Source organism: Beta vulgaris, chromosome 4 (assembly GCF_026745355.1).
Source record: "Beta vulgaris subsp. vulgaris cultivar EL10 chromosome 4, EL10.2, whole genome shotgun sequence".
NCBI lineage: Eukaryota > Viridiplantae > Streptophyta > Magnoliopsida > Caryophyllales > Amaranthaceae > Beta > Beta vulgaris.
The window spans coordinates 17,137,113-17,161,549 of record NC_079205.1 but is presented as its reverse complement, the minus strand read 5'-3'; the positions used below and the strand labels follow the sequence as shown (position 1 = coordinate 17,161,549).

At 33.6% G+C, this 24,437-nt stretch overlaps 1 protein-coding gene across 3 annotated transcripts; it reads left to right on the top strand.

The window, feature by feature from the left end:
- The first annotated feature begins 7,332 nt into the window (after nucleotides 1-7,332).
- Nucleotides 7,333-23,985, top strand: LOC104891340 (histone-lysine N-methyltransferase ATXR4). Of its 3 annotated transcripts, none has more exons than XM_010677021.4 (7): nucleotides 7,335-7,860; nucleotides 12,254-12,309; nucleotides 12,509-12,623; nucleotides 15,175-15,244; nucleotides 15,342-15,521; nucleotides 16,134-16,205; nucleotides 23,525-23,985. In XM_010677021.4, exons 1-7 carry the CDS (start codon nucleotides 7,477-7,479, stop codon nucleotides 23,641-23,643), a joined length of 996 nt encoding a protein of 331 aa, XP_010675323.1. In that variant the 5' UTR covers nucleotides 7,335-7,476; the 3' UTR covers nucleotides 23,644-23,985. The 3 variants fall into 3 exon arrangements, with proteins under 3 accessions (XP_048498808.1, XP_010675323.1, XP_048498809.1); XM_048642852.2 differs by lacking the exon at nucleotides 7,335-7,860 and adding an exon at nucleotides 10,306-11,585; XM_048642851.2 differs by lacking the exons at nucleotides 12,254-12,309; nucleotides 12,509-12,623 and having other exon boundaries at nucleotides 7,333-7,860.
- The last annotated feature ends 452 nt before the right edge of the window (nucleotides 23,986-24,437 follow it).

The following is a 24,437-nucleotide window of genomic DNA, read 5'->3' as shown; positions in this document are numbered from 1 at the left end:
ATACTTAAGTTCGTACTATGGCCATAGTTATGAATGTGATGTTATGAGTTGATTCTGGAAATATTATTCGATGAATATGAATATGCAAATATTTTGCCGGCTTAGTTTAAGAACTGAAAATAGAAAGTGGGCAAGGTATGGGTGGAGGATGGTTATTCTTTTGACCTGATACGGTCGGCTATGCTCCATAACAAACCTTGGGGGTAGTATTGCTGGGCTCCATAACGAACCTTGGAGGCAGTGTTTGTCCTTTGTCCAAAGCCCATACTTGCCACTGATTTGTTTAAGAGAGTAAGCTATGCCAGCGTTGTAACGGAAAGAAGTGATTTAAAGTAAAATGTTTTTAACGGGCTGAAGTGAAGGTTATGAGTTTTGGAATTTCTTTTTTTTTTTTGTATTTTCTTCTTTGAATTTGCAGGTTTGGTGTTATGAGCTCGGAATTGGAAGTGAAGCAAGATTATGATGTTGTCCTAGAGTAAGAATTGAGTTTGTATTTAGATAGCTAATTTGAGAATAGTTACTGTTATTTCGTTTGTATATATATATTTGGGAATATTAGTCGAGTTATTGGTGTAACTAAGGTTATTTTTCCCTGCGAAGTAATTTAATTACGAGTTAATTATTGTTTATGGTTGTCGAGTGTGTTCCAAGAGCGGGCTGTTACACACATGATCAAGGTAATGTAGATATTTTTAATTGCTTAAATAGGTGCTTGCTTCGTTTACTTACTCGAACTCATGAGTCTTAAATTTCAATTAAATATAATTTTGTGAGTAATATGCTTTCCTATTCTTCTTTGTAAAAGCTTGTGATCTACAGGTAATCTAGCAAAGCCTATGTATAATTTGATACGGGCATAAATTATATATTCCAATTCAGCTTCTTTTTTGTTTTACTTTTTGTACATCCTGATATTGGACAAATTCATACATCTTAATGACTATCTATTGGTGTGAAACGGTACTGCTACATACATCTTAATGACTATCTATTGACGTGAAACAGAACAACAACCATTCCAACTTAAGTTCTAATTAACACTCATAAATGTATTGCAATAGATCATACTATAGAGGAGATAAGTCTACAATTTTATATTTTCCTCAAGTTATATGTGTAGATACCTCATTAGAGGCAAAAACCTCATCAAAGACTTTTAAGCCATCATATGGTTACTATAACTTTGTGACAATGGTCTTCCAGAATTTAAAAAATTGGAGGAAGAATTCAACCATCAATTGTTTTTTCACTTAAGAACTCATGTGTCTTAAATATCAATTAAGAACCTTTTGCTTAGTCATGATTGAATTTGATTGTCTTTTTTTGTGGTAGAGTCATAAAAATGCAGCATGATTAAGAAATAAGCCTTTTCCGTTTTATGAAGATTTGGGGCAAAGACAAAGTTGTTGTAATGAATTTGGAACCGTGTACGATGTTCTACAAGAAATGGAGGATGGAGCAAGAGTCGAAGAAGAACACGAAGTTCCTCATTTGAATGCAGAGGAGAGTAATTCACCTACTCAATATGATCCATCGGAACCTCAATCATCAACACCACAGTCAACAATTCCTTCAAGTAGTTGAACAAAGAGAGCAAGGACGGAAACAATTGAAGCTTTAAAATAATTTTCTACCAAGATTGGAAAAATTAGTGATGTGATGGAAGCCGCTACGAAGCACATTGGACGACTTGCTAATTGCTTTCAACATGAATCTGACTCGGCTAATAGAAGGATGAAACTAACTACTGATATTACAAAAATGGAAGGGTTATCTCCTAGTGAGGTACTTTTGGCATCAAAGAAAATTGCCCTTAATCCTCTTGAGATTGACTTCTTTTTCAGCCTACCTAAAAACTTTAAATATGCTTCACAACAAGAATGTCAGTCCTTGCCGTCCGCCAAAATCAGACGCTAAAAACGCGGGATCGGACGCTAACAGTATTAGCGTCCGTCAGCGGACGCTAAAAGTCTGATGCAAAACCCCTAGTCGCTAATTCACCAAATACCGTCCACAAAGCGGACGCTAAATATTTAGCGTCTGAATCATGACATTTAGCTTATGTCCAAGGTCTTCTACTTCCTGACCAGTGGCTTTGTTGGAATGGTTGGTGATAGGAAACTGCTATGGTTTTTTGGGGGCTAATTTATGAATGGCTTGAGGTAATTTTTGGATAAGGATAAGATTGAGCTGAATTTGTAGCTTTGGCAGTATAACATTTTACAAGCATATATATTAACAGGTTTTTGTTGATCTCACAATGTTCATGTTGATGGCTTTGTGACATTTAGAAGAAAAACATAAAAAAATTACTATGTTGAAAACAAAACACGAAAAAATTTAAAGAAAAAGTTGAGGTAAAGATAGTTAAAGTAGTTAAAATTACATGCAAAATAGATATGTACACCAGACAAAGCATGTGAATTGACTTCCTAGGAAATTCAATTTCCTACAATGTCAAACAAACAAATTTAACTCAATTCCAAGGGAATTGACAAGGGAAATAACTTCCCATGAAATAAAAATTCTCATAGGAAGTTATTTCCTATGCGAACCACACGACACCTTAGTGCTCGTTTGGTATACATGGAATTTAATTCTTGTAGAAAGTTTTACTTCCTAGGAAATTACTTCCCTTATGTAATTCCTAGGAAATAGCCTAAATTTGTTTGGTTGACATACATCAAGAAATTTGCAATTCCCATGTATTGATTTCTTGTATTTTGTTTGGTTTTCTATTATAAATTCCCATGAATGTCAACAACTATAACTACTTGTTAGCACCTGGTGTCAACTAAACAACTTCCCGAATGAGAAAATCATGGAAATTTTCATTGACTACATAAATTATTGTCAATCAAACAAGCACTTAGCAACAATTACAATAAAACCCTTTGAATAGTGTTCTTCAAGCAAATAAGACTCAAAACACTATTCATAATCATTTTTGCCAAGTTCTTGCTTTTAATAGGTTTAATTTAGGTGGAATAGGTCAAAGTACCAAGTTACGGGTTCATTTTCACGATTTTGATTAAAATATGTTATTTTACATCACATAACAAACTAGATCCTACATATAGATACTAAACTAACATACACCAATTACTTTATGAATATTTGAAGTGTTATGGTGAAATTTAGGTGTAATGGATTAGAAGTTCAAGTTTCAAGTTCGTTTTGGGGTTGATTTTGGTGAAAAGTCCACTTTCGCACCCAAAATAAACTTATTATTCAATTCTTAGCTAAACCAAACATATATCACTTACAATATTCCCATTTGAGATATATATGTCAAATTAGGTGAAATCGATCAAAGTACCAAGTTTCAGATTCATTTTCACAATTTTTGGTGAAAATATGCTATTTTGCTTCCCAAATCAAACTAGATCTTATATATAGGGACTAAACTGCATATACTAGTTTCTTTATGCATATTTAAAGTGTAAAGGTGAAATAGATTAGAAGTTCAAGTTTCGGGTTCTTTTCGAGGTCAATTTAGGTTAATTTGTGCTACCATTGGCTTCTAAAATAAAATAATTTTTATCTTTCGATATAATCTAAATTAACATATACTAGTTAGTAACATACCTTTTGAAGATCATCGATGTCAGCGTAATGGTTGACTATATCAAACATGTACCTCAACATGTAACAACCGCAATCAATACCATTTTCTTCTTGCAAGACACTAAAAATCACCAATTTTTTTAAACATCCAAAAATATTCATGTTAAATTTGAAGTATGTGAAAATAAATGATTCAATATAAGGTCAAGCAAATTAGTTACTTCAACTGATATACAAAGAGGAGTTTTTCCTACTCGAAGTGCAAGTCCAAGATTCTGCTTCATCACATTACATTAATACAATCAATAGTTCATACTCCCTCCGTTTCCTAAAGATCTTTCCACTTACTGTTCCTACAGATACCAAGGAAAATCAAGTTGTGTGGGGCATGGTGTGAGTAAAGTAGGAGAGAGAAAGGGGTTAAGATAAATAAACAAATAAAAAGTGGTTAAAGTAGGAGAGAGAAAAGGAGTAAAATTGAATTAATAATGTAATGGTGGACCATATGATAGTGACATGAGAGGGTAAATAGGGAAATTTGTTTTGCCAAATAAAGAATAAAGCAAAAGAGGGAAGATCTTTTGGAAACACCCTTAAACGGAAAGAGGGAAGATCTTTAGGAAACGGAGGAAGTACATTATAAGATGTTTACTATATATATGAATGTGTAATATTATTAGGTATGTATTTAGTTTCTGTTAAGTTACCTATTTAACACTGACTTAATTAGTAAGGTATGTGGTGGTTGTCGACGCAAAGAATCAAAGTCGTAGACTTGATTATTTGACAAACATATCACAATGAGCGTCCAATGGAGACTACAACAAGGAAATAGAGTTACTTATTCAAAAATTAGGTGATTTTTGTTATCGAATAATAATAAAAGTAAAGCAAGTTTAACAAGCTCACGTTTGAATATATGAAACAAGTATGAACTTCTCTCCTAAATGATATGATTGTTTAAAATCTTTCAATTTGCTTTGTTTTTTAAGCAGTTGTCATCTCGTACTAAGCTTGGACATAACCAACTAATCTTCGTCTCAATTGCTTGTTCATTCAATTTAGTATGCAATAATCTAGTTAAGCATATATTAAAAACTTGTAAAGTAAGATATGTATCTCCTAGTTAAGCATATATTAAAAACTTATTTATCATGGAAGTTGAAAACTAGTTGAGCATATGTTAAAAACTTATAAAGTAAGATATGTACCACCTCATGAAAACTTGTACCATTGTTCCACTCAATATTTTCCCAAATCTATGTAGATGTCTCCTCAATTAATGTAGTTAAATCATTCCTTCCCCAAAGGAACGTGTATTGGAGTATTCTTGGGTGTTAATAAGCCGAGCCTGGACATGTTGCCCAACTCGAACTCGAGGCTCATCGAGCTTAAAAGATGCTCGGCTCGAAACTGGTTTGGTTGAACTTAGATAAATTAGGTTTTAATAAGTTTTTGGGCCAACTAAATCTTGTCAAACTCAAATCAAGGTTTAGATGCCAAAGAATCAGCCCCATTTGATGAGATAAGTTCAACACCCATAACTATCTCAGCACTTACAAATACACCCATTTTTGTAGAGTTGAATTCAAATACACTTGCTAAACCATCGATGTGGGACTTATGAAAGATGAAAGTTGAAAAACAAAGTCCTACACAAAACCAAACGTCTTCCACCTAAGTTTATGTTAAGCTTACACACTCTCCTCAGTCTTTCCACTCCCTCAATCTCCTACTCCTCACTCTTTCCACTCCCTCTCTTTGGCCTACTCCTCCATTGTCGATAGAATTCCAGCTTCCTTGTCCCCTCTCTGTTTTTTAACAGCTGATAACAGTCTTTCTCAACTATCTAAATTTGGAGCTTTCCTTTCTTTCTCAATTTGTTTCTTACTCTCCCTAAAAAAGTCCTTATTTTGTCAGTTGGATATTGCCATTGATGATACTGATTGAGTTGAGTTTTTTTTTTTTTTTGGCTTTGTTAGAATTTTTTTTTTTTTTGGTTTGAAGTGGTAGAAATTTGATATATTTTTGTCAAAGTGAAGAAATTCGACACTATTTTGTCAAAGCCTGGAAAAAAAGATTGTTTATGTCTAAATCGAACATGGCCAAATGAAGATAATTTTTTATTATGAGAATGAAATAAGTGATGAAAAGATTAAGTGAAAGAATTGGGTCAGACCGTCTGACCCAAACATTTGGTCAGACGGGCTGGCCCAAGTTCTTTACAGAGCAATAGATACAAAATGTGTTCTTTCTTCTCCATCACAACTTAACACCTTCAGCTACCCCCCTCTCCTTGACGACCTCCACACCTTCTGCAACTGGAGCGGGCTCATTAGTCGAGAAGGGAGGAGAAGATAAGAGCGGGTCGGTGTCGCCGTCGAAATTGAACCAGATCAACCTGACCACATTATCTGCATCGACTGCATCTCATGAGTGTTGGGGAAGAGGCGTGGGTCAGGTGAGGTGCTGCTAACGGAAGTGGTGGTTGTGCTGGTGGTGGATGAGAGAGAAAGGATGAAGAACAGTGAGAAGAGAACCGATGCGGCTATGAAGTAGAAGGTGGTGGAATTGTCGCGTGGTTGTGGAGATGTTGGTGGCGGATTTTGCTGCATTTTGTTCCAACGATGAAAGTAGTGAACATCCAATCAAGTCTCTAAGTTTTTCTTTTGTTTTAGAAATGGACATTTCAGTTAGTGAATTTTTGGTGTTTGAAGTTGGAAGTTTAAAGGATTTTCAACATCTGATATAAGACTTTCAATTTTTGATATCATGCATTCAATATTTAAGTTTCAGTTAGTTGTTAAATGAAAGAATACGAAAACTAACTGAAACGATAATATAAGTAACTGAAAACTAAGCTGCTTTCATTTAGAACTTAATTTATTTCATTTACTTAAGTTTTGTTCAGTTAGAATAAAACACATAAATGAAACAATAAGATAAGTAACTGAACTTAAAAGACATCCAACTAAAATAAAAAAGATCAACTGAAAAAAAATTGAAACCAACTGAACAAAAATTGAAACCAACTGAAAAAAAATTGAAACCAACTGAACAAAAATTGAAACCAACTGAAAAAAAAAACTAAACCAACTGAAAAAATTTGAAACCAACTGAAAGTCGTCCGACTAAATATTATGGTCAGACACGTCTGACCCAATACCTTCTCAAAGATTAAAAGGATGATGTTTGAAAAGATTTTTTTCTCAACACCTTAGTGGACAACTTTATAAATTACATTACATAATTATTAGATAGTGCATAACTTTATAGATTATAATAATTTAATAATGTTTAAATTTATTGTTGGAAGACAAAAGTTCATAAGTTTTGTGCAGACTATACAAATATTGTCAAATTATAAATAGCCTTCACCAAGAAATGTGAGACAAAACAAACAATAAATAAGGAAAAATAAGGGTGTTCTTTGTTTTAAAAATCGATGTATGACATTAATAATTTGTTTAAATATCACTTAAGTAAGAAGTTTTCGAGCCTGCTCACGATTTCGAGCCGAGCCATGAATGGCGTGGGCTTGGGTCGTTAATATATTGAGCCGAATTCGAGCTCAATTCGAGCCCACTCAAGTCGAGATTTGACCGAATTTCCACAACCGAACTTGAATAATTTGCGAACAAACTTAATTTATTAACACACTCTATCATAGACACCGAAGAAACATAAAGATATAACGTAGGAAAAAAAAAACCTTAAATAATTACACAAGACTTTATTTGTAACATATGGTTCATTCCGTGTTATCGCGTGGGATTAACCTATTGTGCATTGGCTATTAATTTATGGCTACATAGGATGATCATACCTCTTGTTGAAGTGTGCAAATTGCTGAAACTTCTCACATACAACTTCTATAGACCATAGCTAACTCTCTCATGGTCATATGTCATGTCATCGTTATTACGAACTAGCCGTTACTTGTTTCCTCAATTGAAACTACTAATTTCCCCCACAAACCCACTTTTGAAAATTTCTATTTCCACCATTTCAACAACCAATAATGTCAGAGAAGAAAAATCTCAAGCAGGACCTCCTCCAATCCAAGTTGGGATCACGGAGACAGCAGGTCGAGCAGTTTTCGCCACTCGAAAAATCGGAGCTTCTGAGCTCATTCACACTGCAAAACCCATCATTTCTCACCCTTCTCTCACCAAAATTGGCAGCGTTTGTTACCTTTGCCTTAAAAGATTAAAACCTGAAGCCGGAACCGAAAACAATTCTCGAATTCGGGTGGAACCCTTTTGTACCGAAGAATGCCGGCAACAAGCTAAGGTAATACTTCCTCTATTTCTTTAGATGACTCTTTTCAACTTTTGACATTATTCACATACATGATTTTGACTATATCTTGTGATTTGTACTCACAAAATACTACATCGGTTACTTTTTTAATAGTTACCCTTTTAACTTTTGACATTATTCACAAATCTGCCTTTGACTATCATCAAGTTATGGTTAAGAGAGTATATAATCATGTAGGGTCTTATTTGATTCGTGTCAATATGTATTTTTAGAATATCGACTTTTTATATTTTTTACAAATACAAAATTAGAGATATAAAAGCTCAAAACAGTGCATAGGCGTGCTGAAAAGTGTAAGTGTAATTATTAAAAAAGGAATTGAGGTAGTTATATAGTAATGTAGGATCTTGTTTGATTCTTATCCATGTATATTTTCCAAATATCAACTTTTAGTAATTTTTGCTTAGTGATATTTAAAGATATAAATGTTCAAAATAGTGTATTGACAAGTGTGCCAAAAAAACAGATGAAGTATTGTACGACATAGTATAATCTTGTAATTTCTTAGCTTTTCTGTGAGGGAATTATATGAGGTAACTCTAACTTTTAGGCCTTTTTATAGAATGATTCTTAAGTCCCTTACATGTGCACCAATTCACTGTTGAGAATTTGATTAGACTATTGCTTGCTTATGTTTATTATGGGGTTGTTTAATCTAGTTAATTAGGATCATGATTCGACGTACGCCAAGTGTTTGATGTTTGGTATCTTCAGACTTAAAATTGGGTGCTGCAGCCTTATGAAGTTGTTTGTGCAAAGTGGTCGTTGAAGAGATAAAAGAACAGGTACAGATTGCAAAAGAATAAAAGATGATGTGTGAAAGAGGTTGTATAAACATTGTAAGCATTGCTTCCACAAAGAATAAGAAAGTTTTGATTAGAGTATTGGCAATACATGGTTGATGTGCAATATTAGGAAACTTAATTCGTGAAGAGGAATCTCAAGCCTATGTGTTGATTGTTGAACAATTTTTGAACACTTAAAGTTTATGCGAAGGACTCGAGGATCATTGCATTTTAGTCAAACAAGTGTGTAGCATGAAGGATGTTCATGTACAATGTGGGAGATACAAGGGTCACAATCAGAGTTCCAATTAGTTAATGAGATTTGCTGCTCGACCTATGCCAAACGTCCTTCATGTTCTAAGTAGTTTTCTTGCCAAAGATAGTGTTCGTATTGACTTGTCACAAACATTTAGGAGTATAATTAAGGAAAAATTGACCCTATATATCCCAAGTTAGAGTGCCTCTCCATAACTACAACGTTTGCCATTTTGCCTACAACGCTACTCTTGCCTAGGCATGAAATTTACCATCCCTTTCAAGCTGCCGCTATTCAAACCTGCCAGCCTGGAACCACCCTCCTCCCAGCCCCTGCCAAGCCAGGTAAACCACCCTCCTCCTAGCCCCTGCCAAGTCATGTGAACCTCCTTCCTTAGCAGCACAAGATCAGCATCCTCCCATCCCTTATCACATTTGCTTTACTGGTCGTACGCTAGGCTATCATTCTTTATCCATTAGATGCAAGTGATGAAAAAAGTCGGTCACTAATTCAGTCCAAAACCCCACTATTATGCTCAACAATATGGCTTAATATTAGCCAACATTGGCAAATAAAATTTCGTGAATTATGCTTAAAATAAATAAATAGAGGATGCTAAATGCTTGTTTATTTCATACAAACTTTAGCATTAACCAAATTGCATCACCTTTTTTAATGGTCTAGTGACAACAGCTCCTTGATATTAAAAATGGGAAAAGGACAAATGAGGACTTTGGAGTTGGATCATTTAAAATGCTTTAAGTTTGGTTCTAGTCTTTCTGTCCCTCTTTCGGTAGCTGAAAAAGGCCAAAATTTGTCCTTAAAGTAGTTCAACCTACCTCCTTTTCCTATGATTTCATACCTATAATTCCTTGAGAGTTTATTAAAATTCCTTGAGTAACATTATTTAGTCTATATTCAAGGGTTTTAGTGCCTGCACTTGTCTGAACTAAGAACACTATATGATTGTACTTTTTCTTTGTGGAACTCTTCTATAGAGGCATTGTATATATATGGTTGGTCACAAACTCCTTGAATTTTTCTGAATTTCTCTACCTAGAAAGAATGGTGTAAGAATTGTTACAGAAGCTGGAAGAAGCATGTGAATTTTGTTGCATGATTATTCATAAGCTTATTAAACTAGTCTCTAGCTTAGTGATTAAGTGCACATAAGCTTCAATCACCTGCTTATATCACAAGGTACCTTGCATTCATTTTAGCTACAAAGTTACTATGCAATTAAAATAACTATCTACAGAAGAGTAGATTAAGATGGTTGTATGGATAAATGGTTACAAGGAATGAGTAATGTATACAAAGTTATTGGGAATAGCTTGCCGAAACAAGCTTATGCGAGTGTGAAACCGTAAGCGAGGGCTAGTTTGGCATCAATATCAGTTTCCCATTTTTGGTTTTAAGAGTTTAAAAGTCACACGAAATTGCTGGTATAATAAACTTAATATTAGTCATACCTATAATAATCCTATCAATTTTGGAAACTGACAATAGAATAATGGAAACCGCTTATTCTGATTTCCGTATTCCTGTTTTTGGTTTAAAAAAAAATGGAAACTACTTATCCTGATTTCCATATTTTTGTTTTTGGTTTTTGAAAAAACTAGAAACAAAGAGGGGTAACAGATAGGGGCGTAGTTATATGTTGGGTATCATTGCCAATTTCCCAGTTTTTGGTTTCAAGATTTAAAAAGTCAGATGACATAAATCGTATAATAAACTTTGATCTAGTCATACATAAATTGACGACAGAAAGATAATTTTATGGGCAAAAAAACTGAAAACGGAAAATGAAAACCAAAAGAGTTAGGGAACAGGCTTTAACAAAGTTAACAAAAAGTGGTGAAACCTGACTCAGTTTGTGATTTTACACTTGTTACTTGGCTTCCCTCAAAAAAAAAAAAGCTTGCCCAAATATGTTTTACGGGCCACTACCCCCCCCCCCTTCAGGCTAACTTCCCTTTTTTGAGTGTGATCTTGTAGAGCGTCAAATTGATACAGCTATTGGCTGATTTTCTAAGTGCTAGTGATACTAATATTTTTTCGTAAAATTACTAATGGTTTCCAAGTTAGAGACCCACAGTCTTGAAAGCATATGCATATTTAATTTCAAATCTGGATAGCATCATATAAATGCTGAAAAGATGAGGTTGATTGAAAGCATAAACTGTATATGGGAAACTATGCTTGACAAGTGCTTGAATGCTACTCAGTTTGCATCCAGCACACTTGGCCATTTCCTGTGTTTCTGAAACAGGCTTTAACTTGACAACTTGGCTTGCTTAATTATAACATTCGAATGTAATCATCCTAATTTACCCCCCCGGTATTACATCATACCATAATATAGTTCTTCCACCCAGTTCTAAGTGAGAAATTCAGTATATGCACTGGGATTGAACCTTTTTTGCAAGCAGTTAGATTTAAGTTCATTTTTGCAAAGAGGAATATGATATAATGACAATACTTGATCTCACTCAATTAATGTATGAGTTATGACATACCCAAACTGTTAAATGGAACCTCTTTTCTCTAATTCCTATCATTATTTTTCTCGCCTCATGCTTACACAAGGAGAAACGCTAACAAATTCAGAAGACAAACCAAATCCATTTACTTATACATCCTCACAGATCAAGGTAACTATCCATGTCTTTGTTCTGCTCCCCTGGCATCTGCCATCTTAATGTCCCAATTCTACAAAATTTGACGTTCAGTAAGCATCAACTTGCCATTACTTACCAGTTCCTTCTTTGTATTCTGAAACTACGTGCCCTATTTGAACACAGTATCTTTTTCTGACCACTTTAACTTTTACCTTTCTTATCAAGTTAGTAAGTGAATAGATATCACGAAATTTGACTCCTGAGCAACTGCTGACCTGTACTGTAGCATTTTAGACAGCTTTTCCTCTACACGTTCGCCATCCTTTCTGGGAGTACCCAAGTGCAAGATATATTTCCTCACAGCACTTGTTCCATTATAGCTGTGAGGTGCCCTGAATAGAGTTCTGCAGATCTGTGAGATTTACTAGCTAAGAGGCACATAGGCTGATGATACTATCTGGTTTTCGATGACAGCCTTGGTACAACCTTCTGCTTCTTACTAGCTAAGCTAGCTCACATCTGCTGAGTTAAAAGTGGGTTTTAGTCAGTATTAATATCTTCTTCTTTAAGTGTATGGTAGTTGTCATTTCCCAATAGAGAATTTATTGCTGAAAATAGTGAAACATAGTATAAACAATTTTTTTGTTGGTCAAAAAGGGTTAAATCCACTTGTCTTGAGGCATACTTTTAAACATTCTCAGGCATATTATGAGATAGAGAAGAAAGCAGATTGGTCCGCTTACCACAAATACTGCAGGTCTGTTAGATACTTCACTTCTTTTACAATCAAATTTTACAGGGATGTATCTTTCAGATACGTCTGTTTATCGCAATGTTTTGAGCTTAACCGTATTTTCTTAATTCATCTGTGATTACCTTTAGCTTATCCATCACAATGCTAGCAAAGCTTTACTTACAAATGGCTAATGAATCATATGCATTTGGTTGGTTTAAAGAACTTCGAGTTTGAAGTATCCACTTCTGGTGAAGCGGTTGGCTTGTATGGTTATAGCTGGAGCAGCATCTGCAGACTGCATTCATATACTTCAACCTGCTCCTGTTCTGCCTGAGGTGACCGCGACTATTTGATACCCTTCTTATTCAGTATATAAGCATTCATATGTTGATTGTGATTCAAGTAAATCTTGTGACTTTTACCAAGCGGTTGGACAGGAGGTCATCTGGCCTTGTGAACAATATTTATTTAGCCATTTTTTGAAGCATGTACGCTATCATTATGCATGTCTAACATGAATATAGATGAGCAATTTGCAAGAAGACTTTTTTGCTACTAATTATCTGAGAAACTCTGCATTTCTAATTTTGGATGTTTATACATCATTTGGTGTCATCCATTTTATCTATGCCTCTTCTCTTTTGATGCTGGCTTGCTTTGTGCTTTCTCTCATAAATTTTATCTATTGCCATGGTCACTTAAAATTTGGCTAGCACCCTGTGTAAAAACCCCTATCGGCTAGCAGTTTGTTTCCATGTAATACTCTCAATTTCTGAACTCTTTGAAAGTGGAAAGATAAGTCGGAGAATTAGGGGTATTACGGTGGCACTCAAGATATAATTTTAAATGACATGATTACCTTTAATGCTTAACACCTCGCAAGCTACACTCACAAGTCACAATTGATGATGGGTTTTGTACACAAGATTTCTAATTACTTAGAGACAAGTGAATAAGATAATTAATCAGAGGCAAGTGAACAAAATAATCATATGATACCACCACTAGTTTAATGTGCATCTAATGGACTAAACACCAAATATGTCTTAGTCCTTAAGTGTACGCACCACAATGAGTGCTTTTAAGCCAAAGGGGTAAGACTAAACTCTAAGGCCCTGCCAAATGGCTTTAACCTGCTTTAGAGAGTAATAAAGAGCACTTTTGTGTTAAACCATAAATATGCTCCATACCTTAGGAGATCCTATCACTCTCCTTTTGAAGATTTTTGCCCCATATATAAATGTGCCAATGGTTTAGTGAAAAGTCTATAGGATACAATAAATCCCCATCAGATTGCTTGCACTAACTATTGGATCATGAATGCCCTTGTACTAATAGCCTTTCAAAGTGATCATCCAATGCATCTGTAGAGTTATAGAGTACATATAAGGAGTGTTTTTTGTATATGAAAAATTGTAAATCTGATCATGTTAGCCTTCTATCTATACAGTTGATCTTGTAAGAGACCGTCTACTTTTAATTTAAAAAAGTAGGCGCAGCTCAAGCCCAATATTAAGAAGAGAACGAACCATCCTTCTTAATATAGTGACTACTTTAATTTATTTAGTAACCATTTTAATATAGTGAGTGACCAGTTTAATCTATTCAGTAATAAGATTCTTTAATTCATTTAATGACTGATTTAATCCATTTAGTGACTAGTTTAATCCATTCTATAAAACTGTCAGGCTATTTTTAAAAATTGTTTGTTGTAATTAGAGATTCAAAGGGAAACAAAGGAGTGAGAAGAGAATAGACGACTAGGATGGTGCAAGATACCTAAAAATAGTGTTGGGTTAAAGAGAATTGGAATGAGCTTGTTAGGAGAATGTAAGCTTGGGTTGTCTAGTTCTATATTAAAATTAGACCGTCTATTATAATAATTTGTGATATCTATAAAGGGGAAAAGGTTGTTATTAAACTTCATCCATATGACAATCAACTGTTATATGTGCCTGTTCAAATTGGAGAAGTGATTTGAAACAGTTCTTGTGACATTAAACCATTATCAAAATTATTCATAGTAAAACGCTTTAGGACTTCTATTAGTAAATATTTTCAACAGCTTTACGATCTGGTCAATTTTCACCATCTAGTACTAAGATCCAAATTCCAAATCAAGAAGTCATGACAATAATGTGCGAGATGCGAGATTTGCTCGATGTAAAACATTTTGCTGTAATTGGATTGGTTGTTCAGTTAAATCATACAAGTCGGACCGCTGTTATTTGTATACGTAGCTCCTTAGTGATTAAGTAATATACAACTCTGATACTTTGACAAAAGTTGTGCTGAACTGCTAATACTTAACGAGATCATCCTTTGACTATTGGAGTTTATGTGCTCAATCTGAGTATCCAAATCTGAAGTTGAGTTTTAATTGTAACTGTATATGTATTGACAGAATACTTAAGCGTTCGAAAATTGTTATTTATTTCCAATGATATTTCATGACTTTATATGGTGTGTGAAGGTGTGGTGCTACCTTGCTAGTCAGTAAGTATCTGATGGATATCTGGTGCTAGTCAGTTAGCATGTGATGGATATTAAACTGATTTCTTCTTCAATCCTTTACCGGCACATAATCTGTTAGTTGCACTTCTTCAGTTCAAAAAAATGGAGGAATACTCTTTTTTTTTGTTATCAATAATATCTTTGAATTGCCAAAAAAAAAATGGAGGAATAAGAACTATTGGCTCTTCATTTTTATTTTGGATGGGAACTTTTGATTCTTTTTAGTTTTCGGTTTTTGTCAATTTCTTTAAGGTTTGATTTTTACTAACTAGTTAATATCCTGTACAAGGTTCATAACAGATAACGTGGAGAAATTTTATGCCCAAGGGTATATAACAAGTTTATGTTGTTGTTTGATGTTTATGTTTCCAGACGGAAGTGGAATACAGCATGCTAAGGAGTGCTTTTGAAGGAATTAATATGGCAGAGGAAAACTTCAAATGTATCCCTTTTTTTATTTGAACTGTTTGCATACTATCAGCTACACATCAATATACAATGAAAAATTCGTGGAGCTGTGATCTTTTGACAAGTACTAGTTTTATCAGAACAATGGTACGCTGATGTGCTGGCTCGAATACGCATTAATGCATTTCGAATTGAAATGGTTGCTGGGTCATATGATGATCTTCTCACACTGGCAGCAGCTTCAGTAGAAGCTGAAGCTGGAGTTGGGAATGCTGTGTATATTCTTCCTTCATTCTACAATCATGATTGTGGTGAGCCAATGTTACTTGGACTCTTCATATTGCCTTTATTACCCATGTCAAAGAGTCAATTTTACATGCATATGAACATTAACCCACTTTATCATGGACCAAAAAGTGCATGTACAAGTGTTTTGCACCAATACTCAAGTGTCGAGTGACTCAGAGTTGAGTAACTTAGGTTGGAGCTCACATATATAAGACAATTTTATTCTTAATTTACTGCCTCAGATCTATGAATTTACGACAACATTCAATGAATGACTACAAAGATACCCGTAATGTACTGCACTTGGATGTAAAGAAACGGTAGGAACTAGCCTTGGTTCAAATGTAGCATATTAATTAAATTGTTTAAAATTGTCATACTTGGTCCTGAACTTGTGATGCAAAGAGATGTTTCTATCAGATCGTGCTCAAGTATTTTGATCACACTTTCTTACACTTAAACTTTTTGTTTTGCATTTCTGAATTTAGGACAACATTCATGACAGACTCCAAAATACCCGTGATTTACTACGCTCAAATGTATAGAAGTGAAAGGACCTAGGCTAGGGTTACAAATTAATTGAATTGTTTAAAGTCGTCATACTTGGTTCTGATGGAAAGAAATGTTTATTTCAGATCCGAATGTGCATATTATATGGATGGACTCTGTTCATGCAAGGTTGAAAGCACTCCGTGACATAGAAGAAGGTTTGTTCATCGTTCATGATTTACAAGTGTAACTTTATGGCTTGTCATGGTGCTAAAGAATAAGAATGTCATTCTCATTGTTAATCCTTTTATTATATTTGGCATGTCTCTGGCTACATCCTTTGTGAGTGTGTCCAGAATACCTTATCTGGATTTGGATCAGATCTATTTAGCATGTTGTTTAATTGTCAGTACTTGATATAATTTCGCATCTCATATTACATCCTCTACTGCTTTTATGTGGATTTTGCGTCACATTTACTTCACATGTTTGCTTGTTTCTACCTGGTATAATATGGCATCTCCCGAGTCCTGTCACATAATCAAACATCGCCTTAGGGTGCGTTCTGTTCAACTTAAAAAATTAAGTTTCAGGTCCAATAAGTTCAGATAAGTTCAGATAAGTTCAGATAAGTTCAGATAAGTTGCAATAAGGTCTAATAAGTGCAATAAGTTCCAATAAGGTCTAATAAGTTCCAATAAGGGTGCGTTCTATTCAACTTATTGGACCTGAACTTATTGGAACTTATCTGAACTGAACTTATTGAACCTGAACTGAACTTATTGGAACTTATTAAACCTGATTGGACCTGATTGCACCTGATTCAACTTATTGGACCTGATTGGAACTTATTGGACCTGATTGAACCTGATTGACCTTATTGGAACTTATTGACCCTGATTGAAACTTATTAGACCTTATTGGACCTGATTGAAACTTATTAGACCTTATTGAACCTGATTGAAACTTATTTGACCTTATTAGACAAAAACATTGACCATGAATAACATAAATATTACCACTAACATAAATACTACCCCTCAAATTTTTTTATGGAATAATAATTATTATAATTCGTCCTTTAAAAATAATGATTATTAATTATCTCTTATGATAATTAATTTAACAAAAAATTACTATTTATATATTAGCCTATACATAACTTTCATCACTAATATATCTAATAGTGTTGTTTTAATTTTATAAAACACTAGTAGAAAATCAAAAAATTAATAATCATTATTATTATTGTTAACCTTAATTATTATTATTATGTAATATTGTTAACCTTAATTATTTGACCATGATTATAATTATTGTTAACCTTAATTATTATTATCTAATTATTATTATTATTATTATTATTATTATATGTAAGTATTATTATTATTATTATTATTATTATTATTATTGTTAATCTTAATTATTTGACCATGATGATAATATTATTCAATAGCAATATGAATAATTAAATAATAGACAATAATACAAGTATAATACTATACATTGTGGTACTTTAATAAAAAATTCTAATAATAACATAATCAGCTAATAGTAATATGAATAATAAAATAATAGACATAATACAAATAAATAATAAAATAATAGACATAATACAAATAAATAATAAAATAATAGACACTAATACAAGTATAATACTATATAATCATTGGTAATTTAATTATAATTCTAATAATAACATAATCCGCTAATAGTGATATGAAATTATGAATAACAAAATAGTGGACAATAATACAAATGTTTATTAAACATTGACTATTTGGACCTTATTGGACCTTATTAGACCTGATTGGAACTTATTGAACCTTATTAGACCTGATTGGAACTTATTGCACCTGATTGGAACTTATTGCACCTGATTGGAACTGATTGGAACTTATTAGACCTTATTGGAACTTATTGCACTTATTAGACCTTATTGCAACTTATCTGAACTTATCTGAACTTATCTGAACTTATCTGAACTTATTGGACCTGAAACTTAATTTTTTAAGTTGAACAGAACGCACCCTAAGTTCCAATTGGTCTGGGCAATAAGTTCCAATCAGGTGCAATAAGTTCCAATAAGGTTAATAAGGTCTCCAATAAGTCAAAAGTTCCAATCAGGTCTAATAAGGTCCAAATAGTCAATGTTTAATAAACATTTGTATTATTGTCCACTATTTGTTGTATTCATAATTTCATATCACTATTAGCGGGTTATTATTATTAGAATTTCAATTAAAGTACCACAATGATCATATAGTATTATACTTGTATTAGTGTCTATTATTTTATTATTTATTTTATTATGTCTATTATTTTATTATTTATTTGTATTATGTCTATTATTTTATAATTTATTGTATTATGTCTATTATTTCATTATTCATATTACTATTAGCTGATTATGTTATTATTAGAATTTTTTATTAAAGTACCACAATGTATAGTATTATACTTGAATTATTGTCTATTATTTGATTATTCATATTGCTATTGAATAATATTATAATCATGGTCAAATAATTAAGGTTAACAATAATAATAATAATAATAATTAATTTTTTGATTTTCTACTAGTGTTTTATAAAATTAAAACAACACTATTAGATATATTAGTGATGAAAGTTATGTATAGGCAAATATATAAATAGTAATTTTTTTGTTAAATTAATTATCATAAGAGATAATTAATAATCATTATTTTTTAAAGGACGAATTATAATAATAATTATTCCACAAAAATTTTTGAGGGTAGTATTTACATTAGTGGTAATATTTATGTTATTCATGGTCAATGTTTTTGTCTAATAAGGTCAAATAAATTTCAATCAGTCCAATAAGGTCTAATAAGTTTCAATCAGGTCCAATAAGGTCTAATAAGTTTCAATCAGGGTCAATAAGTTTCAATAAGGTCTAATAAGGTCAATCAGGTCTAATAAGTTCCAATCAGGTTCAATCAGGTCCAATCAGGTTTAATAAGTTCCAATAAGTTCAGTTCAGGTTCAATAAGTTCAGTTCAGATAAGTTCCAATAAGTTCAGGTCCAATAAGTTGAATAGAACGCACCCTTAGTGTGCTATGATTTATATCCCCTTGTTGCATTGTAAACCTTTTCAAACCTTAGGTTTTGAAGTGTACATTTGGTGATCCGATCAGGGTTCAAAGGTCGTCAAGCCGGCCAAAAGTGAACATAACTCGGTCTTTCTAACTATACAAAAAGGGCAAGCAAGGGTAAATTTTGCACAGAGGTAAGATCGATCACTGACAAGCTAATTATAAGCCAAGTAGAAACAGTAAGAGTTAGGTTTTCACAATTGAAGGACTAATAATAATTAGAAATTCAATTTACAAGATACAAAGTAAGGAAGAAAAGAGCAAGGTTGAAGGATTCACCATTCAGATCAGCCATGAAGAAAGTCAGGCATCCATAGGGGAGACATAGTAGAGGGAAAATGAAGGGAGTCATCAAACAATTCCCTTATTACTCGTTTAAGCTGATGAGGATACTTAGAGATAATAACCTATTTTCATGGTGATGAACAGGATGACTCATATAAGAATCCTTGACTAGAATTTCTTATTTTCATAGTATTTTAGTCAACCCAGCATATAGGGAGCCAACCATTTAACTTCATCTTTTAATGCTTCATTGAAGTGGTTTCCCTTCAAAAAAATGTGATTGGGTTCACCATTCGGATCAGCCATGAAGAAAGTCAGGCATCCATAGGGGAGACATAGTAGAGGGAAAATGAAGGGAGTCATCAAACAATTCCCTTATTACTCTTTTAAGCTAATGAGGATACTTAGAGATAATAACCTATTTTCATGGTGATGAACAGGATGACTCATATAAGAATCCTTGACTAGAGTTTCTTATTTTCAGAGTATTTTAGTCAACCCAACATATAGGGAGCCAACCATTTAACTTCATCTTTTAATGCTTCATTGAAGTGGTTTCCCTTCAAAGAAAAATGTGATTCGGTTTTAAGTTTTCGTAGATATCAATCATAAACAAGCAAGACAAACCCTATTGTTAATTTAATTCCAAACCAAGCTAAAATTCCCTGTATGAAGTTCCTTCCATCAATGAGGGTTTCTAGCCCCCATCCTACAAGGGATACTCGTAAGTTCATGGAGTTGACAAACACAAGCGAAACAATTAATGGTCATGAATAGGTAGAAACAACACTTAACCCTGGATGGTTCGAAAAAACTTAGCGCGTCCCTTCCTTAAACTTATATCAACCTTAGACGATGATTCCAAAAGAGGACCATATGGCCACTCCGTTCATTTTTTAGGCACAAGGTTGCTTGTGTCGGCATACCATAGTGGCAATGTTGCAAAGAGCTTATTCGTGCAGAAACAAATCATCAACGGGTAAGGACTTGCGTTTTTGTCAAGGGGGAGTCGTGAAAGATTATTATTGCCTATTATATTCTCCAACCCTTTTTGTACTTAAACTTGATGTCAAATTCTGGCAAGAGCACGGGTAATCCTTCTTGGCTGTAAGGTACTTCAAGGGTGCAGCAGGGTGAAAAATAATGGTCGAGTTGTAGCGTTTTGCCTGTTTTGAAATGGTATTTCAGTTCAGCAAACCGAACCCAAATAGAAGACAAAGCTCTCCATGGCGTGAACAATCGCCTAAAGATCTTTTTCTGTCGTAGCATAACTTAAGGCGTCATCCAATGTATTGCTAATATAATATATGGCTTAGAGCTTACCATTTCTCCTTTGCCCAATTACGGCTCCGATAAAAAAAATTGAGGCATCACACATAAGCGCAAAGGGAAGCTTTTAGAGCAACTAGAAGCCTCCTCCAACTTGTTAAAAGCTAGCAAGCAATCTAGTGGATAACTAAAGGTGAGTTCAATAAGCATGAACACATAAGCCACAGATAAGTACCTGTGATCATTTAATCAAACATCCGTCATAGGGTTCGTATATAACCATTCTTCTAAGGCCTTAGGAATCACCCTGGTTGATCTAGTAGTCGATAACAATAATCCACCATTATCACAATCAAATTGTTATACACAATATACTTTAAGTGTAATAAAAATTTGCATCATAAAGAACATTGTTAATAAAATTTTAAAGATTTGTTAAAAACAAGAAATACAAGAATTTGTAAGAGAAAGAGAGAATTAAGGCCCTCATAACCATTGTAAGTAGATAGAAGGTCTTGTGTGCATGTGTTTAAGAATTTGTAAGAACAGAAGTCTTTTGTGGGAGTCTTTTGAGAATTGTTAGCTGAATGAGGAAGTGGTAAGTCAATCAGTGCTTGCAAGAGTTTTTCGAAGGCTCCTAAAAGGCTACCTTTGGGTGAGAGTATTGAAGACATTTAGAGAAGGTGTTGAATCTTGATAGGGTCGAATATGAATTACCTAGTGTGAAAATAACTAGACTCAAGATCAACCCTCTTTTCCTTGTTTGGTGTGCTAAACAGGGCACAAGATCAACCTACATAAGCTGTGCATTCCTCTGAGGTTTTGAGAATTTGTGTTCTGATTCTGAGTCATGATTCTGACATCAGTTGTAAGTTCAGAGCTACCACATACTGATGTTGGCCAGCCTCCACCTTAGGAGTCCTTGAAATCTAATTTGGAGAGTAACATTAGCCAATTTGACCTTGTTTTGGCTTGTTTTTGTTATTTTAAACCAAACAAGATCTAACAAAAGATTAAGGTAAAATGCTTCTTCCTTGGAGAAGTGATCAATGTCACTACCAAACGATATTCTCATCAACTTGATACCCCCCACATTCTGAATTGTTGTCTATGAAAAAAGTTAACTGCTTGATTTATTTATTTGTGGAAAAATTGTTTTAAATGAGTCAACCTTTTTCTCATTTTAAGTCTACCTTTTGATTATCCCTTATTGAGTTAGGCTTGTATGTATGTTTTTTTCTATTGAGTTTTAACCTGTTTGTGAATTGTTTAGTAGGTTACTTGTGTTACAATGTCCCTTCTTCTAAAACAGGCGAGGGTGCGGATGGGACATTGTAACACATATCATAAGTAACCTACTGAACAAGTCACAAACAGATTGAAACTCAATAGAAGAAAACAGACATACAAGCCTAACTCAATCAGGGATAATCAAGATTTAGACTTCAAAAATAGAAAGATCACGCAAAGGTTGACTTATTTAAAACAATTTTTCCTTTATTTTTTTGGCAAACAACTTTTGTATTGTTTTGTATTGATATTAAACCGTCAGTATATCAAATCACCTCTAGTTAGACCTAATTACATCATGAACTATCCTTTAAGATCTTCAAAACATCTACAAGCTACTTTACTTATAATCTCAAGCAAGATTGTCTTACAAGACTTATACTGCTACCTTAAATTAACAGAATTCCTATATATCCAAATATTATCAAGTGTCTCAACAACGAATATGAGATGAAGATTAACCAAATATACCTTATTAAGCGCTTGGTTTATACTAAATATCTTTCATATCAAAAATGTTTCTTTCTCTCTTTTTTGGTACTAGTGTTTTTTAGGACATCACATACTCACATATTCCCTCCACCCCACCCCATGAGAATTTGATTCCCCAACCAGTGAGATCGAGCAAAACCACTTAGAGCTATCCCCACATAACAAGTTGAATTGCATAGGTTCAATATAATGGCTAATTTATTCCCATTGCAAAAGATGGCAAACTTTAACAATTAGTTATTGTACAGTATGGTATTTTGTTATGATTGGAATATATATATTTCACATGAGAATACTCCTTACATGATAAATGAGAATGAATCTCAACCACACGATTGGATTAGAGTTGCAACACTTGTTTATTAGAGTTATACCCCCTAAAAAATTTTGAGCCCAAAAAAAAAAATTTTTTAAATGTTTTTTTTTTCTCTAATATTCTTTTTTTGGAGTTATATTACTTGTTCATAAGAGTGATAGCGCGTAAAATTCATTCTCATTTCTCATGTAAGTATGCATCATCATATGAACTCACTTGTTCATTCTCATATATATTTCAACATAAGTTATGTGAGTGAAGTGCTATCCAATTTGTTCTTTCTTGTTTGATGTTTGTTTTTCCACGAGGATTGAGGCTCATTAATTTGGGTTTGTTTCTCTACCCTAAGTGTAAAGCGAACAACTTCACTTTCTCAGGTTTTAATTCCATAGCTGACTTAGTGAGGGGTGACAATACTTATCAAAGCAAAGCAAACCATCCAACTTTTGAGCATTTCGTTCAATTAGCTAGTTAATACTTCATACATGCTGATTGCTGCATATGTTGTCAAGTGTAATACAAAGCAAGTTAGAAATCCAAAACATAATACTCCGTAGCTTCTTGCTGTGGAAGCTTGTCTTACATATTATGCTACTTTTATGAAAGATACATGTAGCATCATGTTGTGAGATGATATTCTGTCTGAAATTTTGAAAAATCATGAACTTTTCACGACATGTCGACATTATAGTGTCTAGTGGCATAGTTATTGTTCTGAATATTCCTGAAGTGCGGATCTGGTTGCAATTTTTTTGTGGTCTTTCAGGTGAAGAGCTTCGGATATGTTATATTGATGCTAGTATGGATCATAACGCTCGCCAAAGCATTCTTTTAGGAGGATTTGGTTTCAAGTGCTCTTGTCATCGTTGCCTGTCCGGTGATTAGTGATTACTTGATTACTTGATTAGTGATATACTCCCTCCATCCCAATTTAATTGCTACATTTGCTTTTTCACAGTTTACGAGATGCAACTTCAAACACCAATATCTTGAGTTACATATATTTGAAAAAATTATATATTTGGAAAATACAAATTGGGACGAATCAAACAAGATTCAACATGACTATGTTTTTTCTTATATATATGGAGTAAAAAATAGTCAAAGTTATGACGTGAATAGTGTCTACGGTCAAAATGTAGCAACTATATTGGAACGGAGGGAGTAGTTAGTAGAGTATTTGTTTTTGGAGAAGTCGTATGGCTATTATAGTGTGTGTTATCTTCTCTTGCCAAGTTTATGCATACTATTCAAGTTTGAAGGATCTTCGAAGAAAATTGCATGGACATTTACACAAATATAAGTAGGAAATTTCATTAGTGTCGAAGACTTTAAAGTCACAAAAGACTGCGTTTCAGTATGGACTAACTGAAATCCTTATCAATTGACTCAATTGTTGTGCAAACTGCAAGTTTCCAGCTCAATATGAATTGGTCAAGGATTTATGGTATTTATTTTGTTTTGACAGTCGGAAGGTTTAAGTTTTTGAGAGTGCTTTACTTCCTAAGGAAATTAATGTCATCCAGCTCAATATGACTTCGGCAAGGTTTTAGATTTTTTTAATTTTGTTTGGGACAATGGAATGGTTTTAGGTTTTGAAAGTACTTGGTAGGGGTGTGTTTCTTTTTCCTTTGTTGGCTTGTGAAGGGTGAAAAATGAGCAAAGTGATGTTACATTTT